Genomic DNA, 18,184 nt, shown 5'->3' on the forward strand with positions numbered 1-18,184 from the left:
AGAGGAAAAAAAAAAAAAAACGAAAAGCCCCGGCCGGGCTCAGCGCGGGGCCGCGCGCACCCGGGGAGGGGCGGGGAGGGGAAGGGGGGGGCGCGGCGCCCCGGCATTGTTCGGCGCGCGGCAACAAAGAGCGGCGCGCGGCCGGGGGGCGGGGCCGGGGGCGGGGCCGGCCAATGGGAGCGCGCGGCGATGGCGGCGGCGCGCCCCAGCCTTCCCCTCCCCGCCTGCCCCCTCCCCTCCCCGGCTGCCTCCCAGCCTCCAGCCTCCCTCCTGCCTCCCTCCCTCCCTCCCTCCCTCCTCCCTCCCCGGCTGCCTCCGCCCGCCTCTCCAGAGCCGTCTGGCTGCAGCGGTGCCTCAGACAGAGGAGGGGAGAGGAGGAAAAAACGCTGAGTGAGTGGAGTGGAGCCTGGGAGGGGCTCCTTAAAGAAACGCTGCCATCGCTTGGCATTGTGGCCGGCGAGGAACTCAAGGGGGGGAAGCCATCGGAGCTCCTCTCGCTCTCCGCTGCCCACCCCCACCCCACCCCCCCACCCCCGGCCGAGGGGGGGAAAAGAAAAAAAAGAAAAAAAGGAAAAAAAAAAAAAAAAGAAAAAGCCTCGAGGGGGGAGTCGTGTGGGGGGGGTCCTGAAACCATCTTATAAACCGGATTGCACTGAGAGGAGGAAAAACAAAACAAAACAAAAAACCCCACCGCCGCCACCACTACCACCACCACCACCAACAAAAAAAAATCAACAAAACAACAACAAAAAAAGGAAAGATACAAAATATACAAGCAAAAGGCAACAGCTCCCCGGTCTCCAGCAGTCGCCCACCTCCCTTCCTTCTCTGCTGCTGGCCATCTGCCTCGGGTTTTCCTTTGTGTCTGATCTCTTACTACTGAGCCGGGTGCAGGAGGAGGGTGCAGCGCACGCAGGGACCATGCCCAGCTCGCTCTTTGCAGACATGGAGAGGAACGGGAGCGGCGGCGGCGGCGGTGGCGGCGGCGGCGGCGGGGGAGAGACGCTGGATGACCAAAGAGCCCTGCAGATCGCCCTGGATCAGCTCTCCCTGCTGGGGCTGGACAACGACGAGACGGGCTCCATTTACGACAGCGAGCCTCGGAAAAAGAGCGTGAACATGACCGAGTGCGTGCCGGTGCCCAGCTCGGAGCACGTCGCCGAGATAGTGGGCAGACAAGGTGGGTACCGCGGGGCGCGGCGCCGGCTCCCCCAGACAAAGAAAGTGCGGCCGTGGGGCTGCCGAGCGGCGCCGGGCAGCGCTTCCCAGGGGCGCTGCGAGCTGCCGGCACACGGACAAAGCAGGAAAAGGATTTTTCTAAAAAATCTCGCCGCTCCTCTGGCTGCAAAAGTTAGATTTGCAAGAGGAAAAGGGGGGGAAAGCGCGAGCCCCGGAGCTCTTTTTTTTTTTTTTTTTCCCCCGAAGTTGGAAATCGTGGGGTGTTTTTAAGGACGAGGAATGGAGTGGGGAAGTGGAACAATGGGATTGGGATAAAGCATCCGCATAGGGGAATGTGGCTCAGTCAGTGCAGCCGCTGCTCCTCACCTTCCGCAGAACCGATTTTATTTTATTTTTTATTTTTTACGAAAGGAAAGTGCTGAGCAGGAATGCAGACTGGCGCGTGCGGTGATTTGTTGGGGCTGCTCGCGTTTCATTTTTATTTTATTTTATTTTATTTTATTTCATTTTTCTGGCCGTGCAGTTTTCCCGCACGCTGCTTTTCCTCCGTTGTTGCCGTTCCTCTGAGCTGCACGTTGGTAGTTTTGGGGCAGTTGCATGGCAGATGCGGCGCTGGCCACTTGCGATGCCTTTGGGCGTGTGCCAGGGCTGGGGCTGGCATCCCTCAGCGCCCGGACCGGGGCTCCTGGACGAGCTGCCAGCCATCACCTGGGGCAGGGGGCAATGTGTTTCGGGTGGGTGTGTATTCCCCCCCCCCCCTCCAGCTGCACCCAACTAATGGGTTGTAACCGGTTCTCTCCCCCCCTTCCTTCCCCTCCCCTTTGCCTGCCATCTCCCGCATCTCGTTCCCAGGTTGTAAAATCAAAGCTCTGCGGGCAAAGACCAACACCTACATCAAGACCCCGGTTCGCGGGGAGGAGCCGCTCTTTGTTGTGACGGGCAGAAAGGAAGATGTGGCCATGGCCCGCAGGGAGATCATCTCGGCGGCCGAGCATTTCTCCATGATCCGAGCCTCACGGAACAAGAACACAGCCCTGAACGGCACCGTTCCCGGCCCCCCGAACTTGCCCGGCCAAACCACCATCCAGGTGCGGGTGCCTTATCGCGTGGTGGGCTTGGTCGTGGGGCCCAAGGGGGCCACAATCAAGCGCATCCAGCAGCAGACGCACACCTACATCGTGACCCCCAGCCGGGACAAGGAGCCGGTCTTTGAGGTGACGGGCATGCCCGAGAACGTGGACCGGGCCCGGGAGGAGATCGAGGCACACATCGCCATGCGCACCGGCGGCATCATCGAGCTGACGGACGAGAACGACTTCCACGCCAACGGCACGGACGTGGGCTTCGAGCTGAACGGCACGGGCAGCCTCTGGAGCAAGCCCACACCGCCCAGCATCACGCCCACACCGGGCCGCAAACCCTTCTGCAACTACCGCAACGACAGCTCCAGCTCGCTGGGCAGCGCCTCCACCGACTCCTACTTCGGCAGTGGCACGGCGGGGGGCAGCGGCGCCCGCTTGGCTGACTACAGCCCCCCGAGCCCCGCGCTGAGCTTCACCCACAATGGCAACAACAACAACAACAGCAGCGGCGGCAGCGCCAACGGCTACGTGTACGGCGGGGGCGGCGGGGACGTGCTCTCCTCCCCGGACTGCTGCTCCGAGCTGCCCTTCGACTCGCCACCCGGCTTTGACCTGGCCCCTGCCCCGCCGCCGGGGGCCACCCTCATCTGGCCGCAATTCGAGCGTGGCCCTGCGGCCGCGCCACCCTCACCGGCGCCCTCGCCCGCAGCCGCCGCCGCCTTCCCGGGCGCGACGCCCGCCAATGCCAACCTGGCGCTGCTGGTGAGCGGCCCGAGGCGGGGCGGCGGCGCTGCTCCGCCCCCGGCACGGCTCTCCCCGCCCCTACATGGCCCGGTGGCGGCGGCTGCGGTGGCCGGGCCCGAGCACCCACTGGCACGGAGGGTGCGTAGCGACCCGGGTGGGCGGCTGCTGGCCGCCTCGTACCCGTTGTATGCCAACGGGCTGGGCTCCCACCTGCCGGGGCTGCCCTCCGACTCGTCGGCCTCCTCCTCGTCGTCGTCCAGCTCGTCGTCCAGCTCGTCGTGCTCGTCGTCCGGCGTGCGGCGGAAGGGCAGCCGCGACTGCTCGGTGTGTTTTGAGAGCGAGGTGATCGCGGCGCTGGTGCCCTGCGGCCACAACCTCTTCTGCATGGAGTGCGCCAACCGCATCTGCGAGAAGACGGAGCCGCAGTGCCCTGTGTGCCACAGCGCCGTCACCCAGGCCATCCGCATCTTCTCCTGAGCGTGACCGGGCCGAGGGTTGCTGGGGGTGCTGGTGGTGGTGGTGTTGGGGTGCTGGTGGTTGGGGTGCTGGTGGTGGGGGTGCTGGTGGCGACCGCGGGTGCATGCTATAAATAATAACGGGCGACTCCATTCTAGTGCTAGGCTAGTTTTTACACTGTACTTTAATACGAAGCTTCCAACCCCCCCCCTTTTTTAAAAAAATAAGAAAAAACAGAAACAAAAACAAAAAAAAATTGAAAGTAGGAGATGCTTATGATGATGACAATGGTGTGTGGACTGTTAGTAAAACGTGCTGGTAGTTCCTAGGATGCTTATTACGAAATAATTAAATCTATGGGTGGATACTTTTCTGAATGTTCTTGAAAGGGCAAGAAGTTCCTGTGAAAACCATGATACTGCAGCTTTATCAAAGTTAAAAAAAAAAAAAAAAAAGAAAAAAAAAACAAACTGTAACATATCTCTTATATATATTAAAACGTTTAAAGGTTTTAAAGATAAATTGCATTAATACAGATTGAAGTATTTTATTCTTTTTTGACTTGAAAAATTATATTTCATATTGCAAAGATGTTTACAAGTATTTTAATTTAAGTTCAGTGAACTTTTTGTAGCTGGGTTAAATCTTTTTTATTTTAGTATGGCCTTATGGCAAAGAACACTGTATTATTTTAATATCACACAATTGTGAACGGAATTACAAACCATAAAATGTGTAATGCTTTGAACAGTATTCTGTTGGGATGGAGATTTTATAGGTTCAGAAAAAAATCTTTTAAATCTGCTTCACCCAGCATATTTTCTATTCAGTGATATAAAGCATATTTTATTCTATATTATTACAAAAATGGAAATGTATAAACATATGTCAAAAGGAACTGTTGAAGCTTTCTAACATTTGTATAAATAGAATTCAGTGGAAATTACAAAAATTCTGTTGCACCACTATAGTTTTAGTATTTCTATTTTAATACATTTGTTTACCACTTGTTTATGTATATGTAGGTGACGTTACTTGAGCTTAAATGTACTTTACTGAGCAAAGTTTAAAAACAAAGTATATTTTATTTTATGATAAAGGGCCTTTAACCTCATGGTCAAATACTAATATTATATTTGCTGAGACAAGATTTGAAATTGTATCAAGAGTTTTATTTTTCTGACATTTAAAGTTCTACATAATAAAAGTAAAACTTAAGTAATGGTGCTACTTCATGTTTTTTTAAGTATTTCTATATAAATAAAATAAAATATTACAGAAAAAAATACACCGTGTGGTGATTTGATTTGATTTGATGTGCTGAGAGTTTCTGTTGGAATTTTTGTTCCCTGCTTGTAACACTCAGGCATGTTTAGAGTTTGAACTGTGTCATGTTCATGTTGCTGGAACCCTTCAGCTCGTGAAGGCTCCCAGGATAATCCTTCCAGCAATAATATCATAAAAGATGGTTTTAAGGAATTTTAATATTATATATTTTTTTTCATATAGGTTGCATACCTCTTTTGTAATTCCATATGTAAAATTACTCTTCCTTAAGAATTTTTATTCCTGAAAAATAGCCTGCTTCATACGCATTGGTACTTTTAACAAATAGAGTATATGTAAGAAAAAAAAAAAAAAAAGCCTGCAGCTTTCTTAGATTTGTGTTCCGCAAGCAGAGAACAGGGGAGGGTCCTTTGTTGTAATGCGCTGGCAGAGGGCTGAACCCTGCCGGTCCTTGCTCTGTCCTTCCACAGGGTTTCAGACTCGCATCCCAGACTGAGTGTTTTCTAGAGCAGAACAAGGGCTTTTGTGTCTTCCCTGAGTTCTTGAAATTGCTTCTTGGTATTTGGCAGTTGTGGTTCAGATAATTGGTGTTGACAAGCTTATTTGAATAAAAAATGTATTGCTGTGTAAAGTTTGTTTGCTTTTGATGATGCCCACACTGGTATTGGGGAGAAGGAAGTACAGAAGCTTTCTGACTAATGAGTCGTCAAACCCACCAGGCAAACACTGCAGTATTTTTGTTGCTGATTGTAGTCAACGTGTTTAAGTGAACTTGCTGGATAAAGCGTGTTAGAGCAGATTTCAGAAGGTAGCTGCGGATCATTTTAAATGTTTGTTTTTGAACGTGCCAGTGCACTTTTCAGCGGGCTAGCGAAAACAACAAAACAAACCCAAACTGTGTAGCACATTTCATATGTTTTACTTTGTACTTAGCTGTGTATGCCAGAGCTGCTCTGCTCTGATCTCTTTTATGGAATCCAGAGCTGCTTGTTGGGTGGGAAGGGGAGGAGGGAGGATGCGGCAGGGGATGATGGGATCTCTTTGTTTGATTTGATTTGATTTTTGCTTCTTTCATTTAACTGTGATTGTGGTATCAGCTGAGTTACGGAGTTAAAATTCCTCAGTGAAGTGTCGCGTTTGTCTCAGAAAGCTTGTCATTTTGAATGGTGAACAAAAAAAATGCTACAATGCTGTGGAAAGGAGTCCAGGGAGTGGCAGAGGTGATACAGTTAAATGCAGGAGTGGCACTGGTATCAGAAAAGCCTTGGCTAAATTGGTTACTTTAAAGGGGTCAGGAAGTTTAAGTCCAAGTGTGTATGTTCTTAATGACGGGTGTTTAGAAATTGACTCAAAACGCGTCAATCAATTTCTTGTTTCAACGTAAACATCCTGCACTGGTGTCTGGGAAAAGTTGTGAAAATGGCTATAAATAAGAGTAAATTTGATCGCTTTGCTTGATCTCCCAGGCTCAGTGACACCGAAAGGTAAATAGGATGAACAGTGAAAATTAAATTCTCCTTTTTCTTTTCCTTAACGTACTATGCCGCGTGACTTGATGGTATTAATGACAGTGGCTGAGAAGACTGAGGGTAGCCGTGGCACCTCTAATGAGCAGCCCTTGCGTGGTGGTTGCAAAGGCCCCGACCTTGGTGGTGTGGCACGGCCTGGTTCAGCGCGCTCGCCAGCCTTTACTGCTCCCCGCTTCGTTGAGTGTTGCCAGCCTCGTCGCCTGTGCTTGTCCTGCAGGACTTATTTTCTTCAACAAACTGTGGGTAAAAATGAAGCAGTGACCTCTCTGCCCGTGCCCCTGGCCCTCTTTTTGGCCTCCTGGTGCCGTTGGGCCCCACTGCTCCTGTTCCTCGTGCGTATTGTTTTGAGGAGGGAAGATGACCTGCTTGGACTCCTGTGGTGCCTTACAAAAACTGATCATGCTCATTCCTCGTCAGCAATTATTTCACCCACAGAGGGACTGGTCTGGATTGTTCATGCTTTGGCATCTGATGAGCCAGTCCTCAAATGCTGCCAGCAGCAGAAGCTGCGGAGCCAAACCCTTCCCACCTGGTGTTGGCACAGCCAGCAGTGCCCACCTGAAGCTCCTCCACCATCAGCCTTGGGCAGGGTACATTTGATGGAGGGCATTTCCCTGGTGTGCCAGCATGTGCCATGTCTATTACATTCCTCTTCTTGTTGCTTACATGCAGCACTGTGTAAAATCCATTGTCTTTTGTTGGTAGAGACCAATGTCCCTCAGCACAGCCAGTATGGGAGGAACACATAGGCTGTGCATGTGTGCTGCCCTTCAGCTGCACATCCTGGGCCAGATTTATGCTGTAAGTCAGTGGCTCAGATTGTGAGGGCTATAAATCAGTGCAGAATTTGTCTGAGGGTCTGGGGCCATATGCTGTGTGTGAGGGGTGCCCACATGACCGGAGAATACAGGCCTGTGTTTGGCACAGGAGTATTTCAAAGCCTGAGAAAGGGGCAAAGTTCAGTTTCTAATTGAGTGCTGTGAAATACATACATGTGTATGGTCAATGTTTGTCTTCTGGAACAAAGATCACTTTGTCTTCCAGAAGTATGTGCCTTGGTGATGAACACAGTAGGAGGGGGTCTTCACCAGAGGCTCCTCAGAAGTCTGGAAGGACTCAGGCTGTGAGCACCCCACTGCGCCCCAGTACTTCTGGCAGGCATCAGGCCGAGCTTGTGCACTTGGTGTTGTTCTGTCTGCACAAATGTAAGGGTATGGTTCCCAGGGTGTATACACACTGTTATCACAGAAAGGGATACGTTTACAGTTGGGAGAATTATTATATACAAAGCCCTAAGTTTAATTATTCCTCTGTCCATATCTTGTACTCCACATAATTTGCATTACAATCAGACATCAAAGCTGGAGCCATTTAGTAGGAGAAAGGTCTTTTTACTATATTATTTTGTTGCCAAATAAATTATAATGATCAATTTAATGTAAATTTACTCTTTAGATTTATATTTTTTGGCAAATCAATGAAAACAAGACTTAAAAGGAAATGTTAAAGTTGGTAGTAAGAATCTAGTTCAGTAAGGTATTTTAATTAGATTGATTTTTGTTTGATGTTTCTTACACCTCTTTCCCAGCCCCCCTCTTACCCTTTTTTAATTTTTCTCCTCTTTTCCATTTTCCTTGTCTTACCATTCTGGAAATTGAAATTATGCTTTGCTGTCAATGAAGTGAATGGGAATTCTGCCACTGGAGAGGATGAGAGGATGCTGGTGAGTATTGCATTTAATCAATCTAGAAATAGCAAAAAGTAATTATTCACCCTGCCTCTGCTTATTTGTGTTTCCTGTACTCATTGTCTTTCCAGTAGAGATGCTTTAATTAAAGAACAAAGACAATTTTAAAGCCAATGTGGCAAAGGGGTGTTTCAGCCTGTATAAGCATTTGAATTTCTGATTTACCTATTTATGACTGCCTACCTGGCAAATGTCAAAGGGGCTGGGCTTGCAGGTAGGTAAGGACTCTATCCAATGGTGAGGGATGTGAGAAGATGCACATCTCTACTGCATTTGCTTTCTTTCTTCTCAGTGTAAACATATGTACACACATATATATATGACTGTATATTCAATATATACCTGTGTACATTGAAATCAGCTTAAAATCCTCCAGAAAAGTATGGATCAGAAAGGCTTTCCTTTTTCAGTGCAGAAGTGTTAACAGAAACTCACTGTAATACTAGAAGAAGTGTTATTGTAGTTTTATTACTTAATATCAAGGCTTTTAATGAGGCTTTCACAGTTGGCTATGTAAAATAATTACATTGCATCCAATTTCTAAGTTTGATTAAAATGTAAAAAGGTTATTCTGGCTTAGTTTTAGTGAATTTGGTTGTATTGTGATGTGTTATATAGTGATGAAGCTGTATCAGAAACAGTAAAGCTTCTGGTATACAGAGTATTCTTTAATGTTATCTGTACAAGTGTAGCATGTGCAACTCTGTGTCATAGATATAAACACAGATGCAAGTAAAATGTTGTGAGTACAATGTAGCCCTGATCTTTTAAGATGTATGTAGCTGTGACAAATAGCTGCTCTTGTATCACATTGAATTTGTGGCCTTAAAGAGTATCAGGTGGGGTCATGGCATCTGAAACTGTCTCTGTCCATTCTGAGTTTTTGCCTCCATGAAACCACCAGCAGAACTAACAATTGATCTCCCCATGAGCTGAACTCTGGCCAATAAGGCTTCTTTCAGTATAGAATCTTATCAACATATAATGCACAGATGATATTTCTCACTGTTGTGGGTTTGTTATTTTATTTATTTATGTTGTTGTTATTGTTTTGGTAGGAAGGTTATTGTTATTTCTTTTATAACAAGTTATAGCCCTCCACTATTAAGTTGATTATTAGTGAAAAAATCAGTCAGTTAAATACACTCATACTAAACGCACCTTATACCTGTGGCAGTACAAGTGTGATTGATTAGCTGTCTCCAGACATTTATAGACTTTTATAAGATTGCACTGAGAAGTGGCCTTGTTAGTTTTAAATGGAGAGAAAAAAAAGAGATTTTTGATGTTCCTCATTACTGTTTTTCCACTTGTGATGGACGTAAAATACAGTAAAGTGCTTTTCCCTCTCATGTTTAAGGGCTCTTCTGCCTTTCATATCAGGCAGAATTGGTTGGCCCACTTTACATTAGTATGAATGGCAATTGCCTTGTAAATTTGACTGTCATGAATGGCTGAATAGTCTGCTGTCTCTTGTTTTGTCCTTTGTCTTTATGTTTTATTCACTTATACCCTCTACAAAAGAGCCTTAATTTAAACCTGAGAAAGTAGTGGCAATGCGCCCGTTCATTGTAGATCTAGTGGCAGGTTTTATTTGGTTTTGATGTTCTTTATATTTTGATGGTTGTACTAAACAGTAGAAGCTATTTTAATCAAAAGAAGATTTCAATGAGAGCATGACCCACAAATAGTGTTTTTGCTAGAGTCATAAAAGTTTCTGTTACACATTTGGAATTGTTTCCACTATTTAGCTGCAATGGGCAAATAACTTGTGCCACTTTAAGAGTTAGAAAAAAAGGAGTGTTTTTCAGGATCTTTAGTTCTGCTACAGAGTCATTGTATCATCTTGGCTAATTAATTTCACCTTTTATATGCTTCAGTATTTCCATCTGTGAATGAACTAATGACACCTACTTAAAGGCAGCATTGTGAAGATTAATTAATTGACATTATTGAAGTATCCTGAGGTGGAAATTCTGATGTAAGTACAAAATATTGTTACTGATACTTCCTAATTAATCAGCTCACAGTAGCCAGCATGTGGTAATCATATTGGTCTAGAGCAAACAAACACAGAACTGGATTATATTTGAAATCTGTGGTTCACTCTCTCTCTCTCTCTCATTTCTGTTTTTACATGTTAAAGGAACAATCTTATGCACCAAGTGTAAGTCTTTCTTCTTTCCACGGCACTTACAGGTACAGTGGGTGGGATGAAGGAGTAATATATGTCACACATATAGGCCTGATAGGCTGTGCTGTGGTTATGGAAAGGCAACTTTGAATAGCAGTTTTCTTGCCTCCATTGGAATAGCATCACTAATACTTGAAAATCTTGTGCCCTTTTTTTAACGGAAATGAAAATGTTAGCATTATAGAGAAACATGTAGAACTGATATAGTATCCCTATGGATGTGAGTGGATATTACTGAATGGAGCTTTTCTTGCATGAAGGAGAAAGAGAGGAATGATTTCTTCCTTCATAAAGAATTGGAAGGGAGTAGATGTTGTGAATTGTTTGTAATTTGTATGGATAATAAGATCTATTCTTACCACTCATGTCTATGTTGCAGTTTGCATAATGATATGATTGCAGCTGTGCAGGACTTAGACCATGTATTTTAAAATGGTAAGAATAGCTGGAAACCGTGGAATGTGTATGAACTTTGTTTTAATCAAATAATATGGAATCTATACCTACTTTTTCATAATGTTGAATGTACAGCAGGCAAAAAGGTGAATGCAGTTGCTGCATGTGTTGCTTTCCAGAGACCAATCACATTCCTAAATGACACAATACTTTTTGTTGTTGAAAATGTAAGTCACAAGATATTGTTTTGGAATTATTTGCAATTGTTGCACAAGTGCAAGAGGGAGGTTTTAAGCTTCACAAACATTCTTATTTCTTTCTCCTTATGTCATTTCTTAAAAAAAATAAATAAATCAATCACATGCAATTATGAAACTACTTTATGTTTGACGCAGTTTAAGATGTTTTCAGGCCACAAAAATGTAACGTTCTATGAGTAATTTGAATTAAAAGCCCACTCCAGCAGAAATTGTCCTCAGTCTTTGGAGTCACATGGTTCTTGGAAAGCTCTTTCTTGGCCGTGCAGGAAGTCAACCTTTTAAAGGGAGAGTCTGTGCACAAATGTGCAGCTCTGTTAATGAGAGGAATTTCACACTTCTCACTCAGCCATAAGCTCTGTGTTCATCATGCTGACTGCTGCCTCAACAGTGTTTTAGTATTAGGCTGGATGGATGGACCATTACTGAGCCGGAGCAGCAAAACAACATAACTCTAGCTGAAGAGATGGTTTCTAGAATTTAGGGTCACCCACTCTGTAAAAGTAAATTTAAAAAAAAAGTTTTAAGTAGGGTCTTCTCTTTGTCTGCAAGTATGTCTCTGTTATATGGCTGTCTTTCCTTTCCCCAGTGGTGATTTTTCAAGTCAAATGGCCCTTTCATCACCACTGTGGCTTTGCAGTGAAGTTGTCTGTTGCTAATAGCAGGCTTTACTTCTTCCCCAGCTAGCTGGTAGTCAGACAGGCAAAGAATGGCCTATCCAAAATTAGGATATGCTCAATGCACTATCCACTGCTGTTGTTCCCATAAGCCTAATTATATGACTTTTGGGTCAGACAATGTCTCATTGTGTGGCCCTTGGCAGCTACAGGATGCCTAATGCTGCATGAATGTCTAATGTGGAGTTTGATGGCTATGACCGAGGCTGCTGTTCCACGGTGGAATTGAAAACATCCGTGTAGTTTCCATAGAAAACCAGGTCAATGGTACTTCCATAAAGTTTTAGCCCCAGGGAAAGCCCTCGGTTGCATGTTGCCTGTACAAATCCATGCAGGGTGAGTAGCATAAGGTGCATTTCTCTTTCAGGTAAATGACACTTAAGGAGTCAGATCGATTTAGTCTTCAGTGACCTATTTCAGAATCCTTCTCCAGACGTTAAAGTACTTATTGCAAGTACCATCCCTCATCCATTTATCTCTATCTTTTCTATTTTGTGCATTTAGGAACACTTGTGGGGTATCTCATGAACACCACATGTGCAATGAATATGGTTTTGTATCTGTATGTTAAAAAATCATTTTATGTTTTCTTTGATTGTAAAATTTTAGGTAGAACTATCCTATCTTTATAACATTTCCTGTAAAATCTTGCCTTTTTTTACAGGCAAAAGCAAGGTATGAATGTAAAAGAGAATTCATTGTAGATGAAAGCTGTAATATGCTTGTTCATTTCAAAGGAGAATGTATAACTAATTACATTTTAATTAAATCTCTAACGTCAACAGATGTTTTTAAGGGATCTTTTTAAGCTACATTTATTTTTAGTATTGTTTAAGATCCTCTTTCTTTGTATGCATTTCACTTCATGCATTATTGCCTTTTTAAAAGTTTTCCCTCTTTTAAAGTATCAGCTACTGCTGGCATATATTCAAGGCTAAGCACTGGTAAAATTAGTTGTTTTTTTTTTTTTTTTTTTTTTTTTTTAAGATGTTGGCTGTTACTTTTCTAAATAGAGAGCAAAAAGATGTGAAAGCACCAAAATGCCATTTGTTCTCTTTTCCTTCCAAAAGTAAAAGGTTACGATTCCAAACCCCAAATTGCAGAGGCCAGTTTTCAGCTGACAGGAGTTTACGCTGTATATCTGTTATCAGTTCCTTTATAGTACAGCTCTTAATTACAGTGATAACTATGTCCTCAGACTGCGATCCATGCTGATTTCATCTGTTCCCCCTAAATCAACAGCAGCATCAGTGAATAGCCTTTACTTAATTTGTAGAGGGGGAAAAATATCTAAGCTCTTTTCATATGAAAAAATGTAACCAAATTTAGGGTTTCCATGTATCAGAGCTTTATCCTGTTGACTTTCTTGGAACTTGTGTTAGTCCACAATGCTTCACATGTCATTGTAGCTTCTTAGTGTTCTTTGTCATTTCCAACCTGCATCCTCCAGAAGGTAAAACAAGTCTTCGCTCAACCTGTAGAAAGAATATTGAAAAGTTTTTGGTGGGAATTACCAGAGCCTGCTGCCTCCCAGTTGCTGCCTGACTTTGAGGTGAGCTCTGTGTCAGGCATTAGGGTCAGAGCCACACTAGCGATCTCTGTGCCTGCCCCACTGAGACCCATACCCCTTGCTCACAGTCTGTTCTGAGGGGATGCAGCTTTCCCTTGCACCTCTTCAATGACATCTGAGTGCATCTGGCAGCACTAGCTTGGTTCTGAGGAGGAAGGAATCCACTGCCTGCTGTTGTGCAGTTCCCTATGGTTGGTCTGAGCATCTCCAGGACCCTCTAGTAACACTGTCTCAGCCCTGGTCAAATCATTTAGAGGGATCTTCCCAACCTGTGAAGAAGTTAAAATATCCACCATTTCTCTCTGCTGTGATCAGAGGGGTGTCATTCACATAGCAGTAGAATTGCACATATCCTATGTCTTGCTGATTGCTAACAGCTATTTCCCTGGAGTCAGTGGACTTCCTGTAGTTGTGGGACCAACCCACACTAAAGATACCCTCTGTAATCTCCTCTGCTCCCAGTATCACCTCTCCTCTTGCTGAGCCTCGTGTTTTTGCATGATTCAGAGCGCTTAAAGCACTCTAGAAATGGAGAGAATTATTTGAGAGATGATTACTGTATTGCTGTGCAGAAATACGTAGCTAGTATCCGTTTACTATCTAAGCCCTAATTTTCTGTAAACATCAAAACTCAGTAATCATGAGAGCCGTGTGTCTGGAAGGTAGCTACATTACAGATCGGAATGACAATGTATTTGCTAAAATTGCACAAGCAATAAGTAAGAATTCATTATCTCTTTCATGAAACTAGCCAAGAGGCTCAGAAAGACTTGACATCTGAGGCTAAGATAACAATTGATGTAGTGGTGGTAAAATGACAGCAAATCAGAAAAACTGGTCAATCTTCCAGATAGCACTCTAAATGCACGGTGTTTATGTTTCTCACTAATAAATGGAGATTTGTGAGACCCATGCTTTGTGAGAGCGGAATTGACCCCTTTTGTTTCACTGTTAAATTTTTCTTTTCTCCTTATAAGTGGGCTGGATCTAATTTTGATCTCAGGCAAGCATAAATCACAGTTCAAACTGCTGACATGACTGTAATTGCACATATCTGAAGTCAGTGTATTTGAGAGAAAAGCAGACCTGTTTGGTCAGATTCCTCAGAGGGGGGATCTCTGAAAGCAGAGCAAATTCACACAAGTGATAGGAGTTGTTCTACGCTGCTGTAAATGAAAGCTGGATCTGACCAGCTTAGCTTGATGGCTTGAATAGTATCTTTTATGAGATATGCCACAGCAATATCTACAGCAAAAAATGTCTTTTGTTTCAACAGTGTCAAGCAATCAGAAATACCGAGATGTGTGGCATTTCTTCAGGGTGGTGAAGGGCACAGTTTTCTCCACTTCTGACAGGTGGGTCAGCCATTCTTGGAACAGCAGACAGCTCAAAGTGTGTCAATGGGGTAAGTGCCAAAGTGTGTTAATGGGGTAACTGCCAAAAAATGACCCTGAGGGCATTCCCAACATTTCCAAGAATATCATACCAATAAAACCACTTCTTATGGTCATGTGGGACACACATAGATCAGAGTTAGAGTTGGGATAGCAGTTATACCATGTGATGTGAATAAATTGCCATCTCTCTTCTCTCAGTTTAGTCACTTATTAAACTGGGAAATAGTCTTGGCGTGCTGTATGAGGGTACTGGGAAGACAACTTAGCTTCAGCGAAAGGTGTGCTTAAAATTCTGCATTGGAGAGCATAATAGAGGTGTGAAGTATCTTATGTTAGACACTGTGGAATTAGCAAGCATGGCTAATCCTTAGCATTCAACAATAATTTCTCTATACTGGGACAGAAATAACAGAACCAATAAGAAAAGTGCAGTGGCTAGACCAATGGCAGCTGCAATAAAACAACATTTTGATTTGTTAGTCTCTCAGAACTTTGCGTAATGTGCTACTATTTCTTCTTGTTAGAGCTGATTGAATCACATAAAACTGAATTCCAGTAGCTGAATAGCTACACGGCATTGTATTAGGAGACATACCAATCACTCTAGGATTGCTTTCCTGATGTCAACAGCAGCTACTGCATACCAACATCAGCAGTGTACCAGAGAGACTCTTCTATATGTCTGGAAAACTGCATGACAATTTGTGCAAAATGAGCATATCTTGCATGCTGGGTTATTGAAAAGTCGAGCGACTTGACTTATGTTATTTTTAATAATATTTACTAGCAGACTCTATTTATTGGCTTTTAGATATACTGTCATGTTGGATTACCATTCCTATCAGGTAGCAATTGCAAAATTCTTTTCTTTAGTTTTCCCAGGTAACGCTTTAATTTAGCAGAGTCATGTAGAAAGATCCTGTATTTTTTTATCTGACCTCTCTCCTACCTCTCACCTCTCAGGTCATGGTAGTTTACAGACAAGCAGCAGCAGATGAATTGTGAAGAGATAGTGAGGATTTTCATGATGCACTGAAGCATTCAGAATTTTAAAAACCCGGGTGAACTCTAAGCTGCCCGAGTCAACGTGAGCTTTGTTACTGACCTCAGTGAACTCAGGACTTCACTGTCGTGTACGTTTGCTGCCTATAAGGCAGGTAAATACTTCTTTGCGTGTGTGATCTCTTACTAAGGCTTCACAAAGCAGATATGTTCTCTGTAGCAGATACTTGGGGAATGTGTGTTGTCTCTCTCCAGTCAGGAACATGCTTTTCCTGTTGCAAAGTCTCTGGATGTAACATCAAGAGCTGGAAGAGAGTGGATTTGTGACCTTTGAAGAAGCTCCTCCAGATTCTTTTTGTTTCTCTTTAGTGTGATACGCCACTATTTATTTTATTTTATTTTATTTTATTTTATTTTATTTTATTTTATTTTGCCATTTGCTTCTTTCTTTCAAGCACTTAGAACCTGTTTTTGCTCTTGCTGGAGGGTGTAAGTTTTCATTTCAGCATTTTACTGGATTTTGTTGTTCTGTTGCAGAAGTCAAGCTCTCTCCCAGCATCTCCTCTTTTCATTAGGCTGTGGCAGGTCTTTCTTACGCTGATGAACTTATTAAAAACTTAGTTATCTATTAATTTCTTCTTCACTATCTCGGGGTATTTGCCTGGACTTTGAAATGATCAGTCACACCTTTTCATGTTGCCTTGCTTTTTTTTGTTCTCTTGTGTCACCATGGAAAGCCATGGAGGAGGTACAGGACTCACTTTTGGAAACTGATGTTTCCAACCCATTTATTTGTATGATTTTTATTTTTTTTCTAGATGATTTTTTTTTCTGATTTTCTAAATTAAAACTGCTAACATGAAGACTCAAGGGTCTTGCTTTTTTTTGCCTTATTTTTTTGCTGAAATATGGCAAAACCTTTATATTTGCAGACTTCACTGAATAACCTTTATAATCTTTTTTTTTTTTTTTTTTTCTTCCTCATTTCTGTGGGAATGTCTACAAAAACTTGTTCATTCTCAATTGCTGCATTTTTATACCTGCCTTATTTTGTCTTTTGCTACTTAGGACCCTCTTAAATTAACTTATTTTTGGAACAAATAAAATTAACATATTACAATAGGGCTCATTGACCTCCTAGGGCTGGAGGTCTGGCTGCTCTATTTCCTAGCTCCTGTAGCTGAGAGAGCCCTGGGAAATGGAAGAGAGGAGATTGCTCTGGCATCTGGAAGTGACCCTGCCCAGCACTGTCCTAAGGTGCTGGCTCTTGCAGCAGGGTGTACAAGGCCTTTCATTTCACACAGCCCCCCCAGCTGTGTTCTGGCAGGAAGGTAATACACAGGCTGTATCTGCCCTTGGTCCACGAGAGACCCTAGCAGGAGGGGATAATGTGCGTGCACACCTGTCCTGGAGAAGGGAGAATACGCATGACTAGTTTTGCATAGTGGGGAGGAGCTTGCAAAACAGCTGCCTCCCAGTAGGGATGCCCGGGGTGAAAGGATGGTTCAATGTGAGAATTTTGCTTCAGGTTGTGTTACCCTGCAAGGTTTTGGTGTTAATCTCGACTGAGTGAGATAGAGCTGATTTAAAGAGCCATCTGGGAGAAACTGGCTCCAAGCCGCAGCCCACTACACATCCTTTTAAAGCATTCTACTTGAAGACTGGAGATGTAAATAGCGTATTGCTACAGCCCTCAGAGACCAGACTGGAGTGTGTGCAGGACCAAAGGGGCTGAAGGGATTTCTCCTCCTTTGCTATGTTACTTAAACAACAGAAAGCCAGGAATTAGAGATTTCAATGGGAAACAGCAAATGAAACTGGAGAGGAAAGGCCCAGACACAGATAACCATGGAGCTTCCTTAAGGCAAGCAGGTATCTGAGCATGTAGAGCAATTGCACACATAAACCAAGAAGTGAAAGATAGGGAAGACAAGTAGGTAAATAAAGGTTCTGAATCAAGAAGTTCCATACAGAGGTTTATTTCAGGAAAATGAGTATTTGCAATCTCCTGGGTCATCTGCTAGTTCCTATGTGCAGGTGCTGCTAAATGTTTTAAATTCAAATAGTTTAATTTTGAGGGAAAATCTACTGGTAGAAACCAGTCTGGAAAGACTCTTCATGCAAATGCGAAAGAGGGAGGCTTCCTTTAGAAGCACAAATTTAACAGACATTGCAAAACAGGAAGAATGCAGGTATTCTGAGAAAGTAGCACAGAGGGAAAACCAAGTGTCTGGTAGAGATAGGGAAAGGGCCTTTTATAGAGAAGTCACACCAACGTGGTGACTGCACTGAAAAATACTAGCAGTGCCCTCTGAAAGCTGCTTGGTTATTGGAATAGGGGAAATTTCCTATTAAATCAGTCAGTGCTCTAGATGGAACAAAAATAGGCAATTTCCATGATGTAAGTTTAATTTGTTTTTATTTTTCTCTTTCTCTTTTAGCAGAAAATTTGCTTTTGTTTCTGAAGAGAATGAATATGAGGCAACACTGGGGCATGGTGAGGTTATATTTTCACGAATGCCCTGATCATTAATAAGGGGCTGTTCACAGTGCAGGTTATCACCTGGTAATATAAATTTGATCTGAATCAAGAGACACTGCACAATCACACTCCTGTCAAATTAGCTAGGATGAATGATGCAAAGTTTATGCAGCTTTATGTTTTCA

The 18,184-nt window shown here is 43.8% G+C and overlaps 1 protein-coding gene and 1 long non-coding RNA gene across 2 annotated transcripts; both read left to right on the top strand.

Annotated features, from left to right (window-relative positions):
- Positions 1–316: 316 nt before the first annotated feature.
- On the top strand, positions 317–3,931 carry MEX3B (mex-3 RNA binding family member B). Its single transcript, XM_027466170.3, has 2 exons — positions 317–1,180; positions 2,032–3,931. Exons 1-2 carry the CDS (start codon positions 922–924, stop codon positions 3,480–3,482), a joined length of 1,710 nt encoding a protein of 569 aa, XP_027321971.1. The 5' UTR covers positions 317–921; the 3' UTR covers positions 3,483–3,931.
- Positions 3,932–7,780: 3,849 nt separating this feature from the next.
- On the top strand, positions 7,781–14,529 carry LOC119718036 (uncharacterized). The gene is made up of 3 exons (XR_005268644.2): positions 7,781–8,000; positions 9,905–10,005; positions 14,395–14,529. It is a non-coding gene; the product is annotated as an uncharacterized lncRNA (long non-coding RNA).
- The last annotated feature ends 3,655 nt before the right edge of the window (positions 14,530–18,184 follow it).

This window comes from Anas platyrhynchos, chromosome 11 (genome assembly GCF_047663525.1).
Source record: "Anas platyrhynchos isolate ZD024472 breed Pekin duck chromosome 11, IASCAAS_PekinDuck_T2T, whole genome shotgun sequence".
NCBI lineage: Eukaryota > Metazoa > Chordata > Aves > Anseriformes > Anatidae > Anas > Anas platyrhynchos.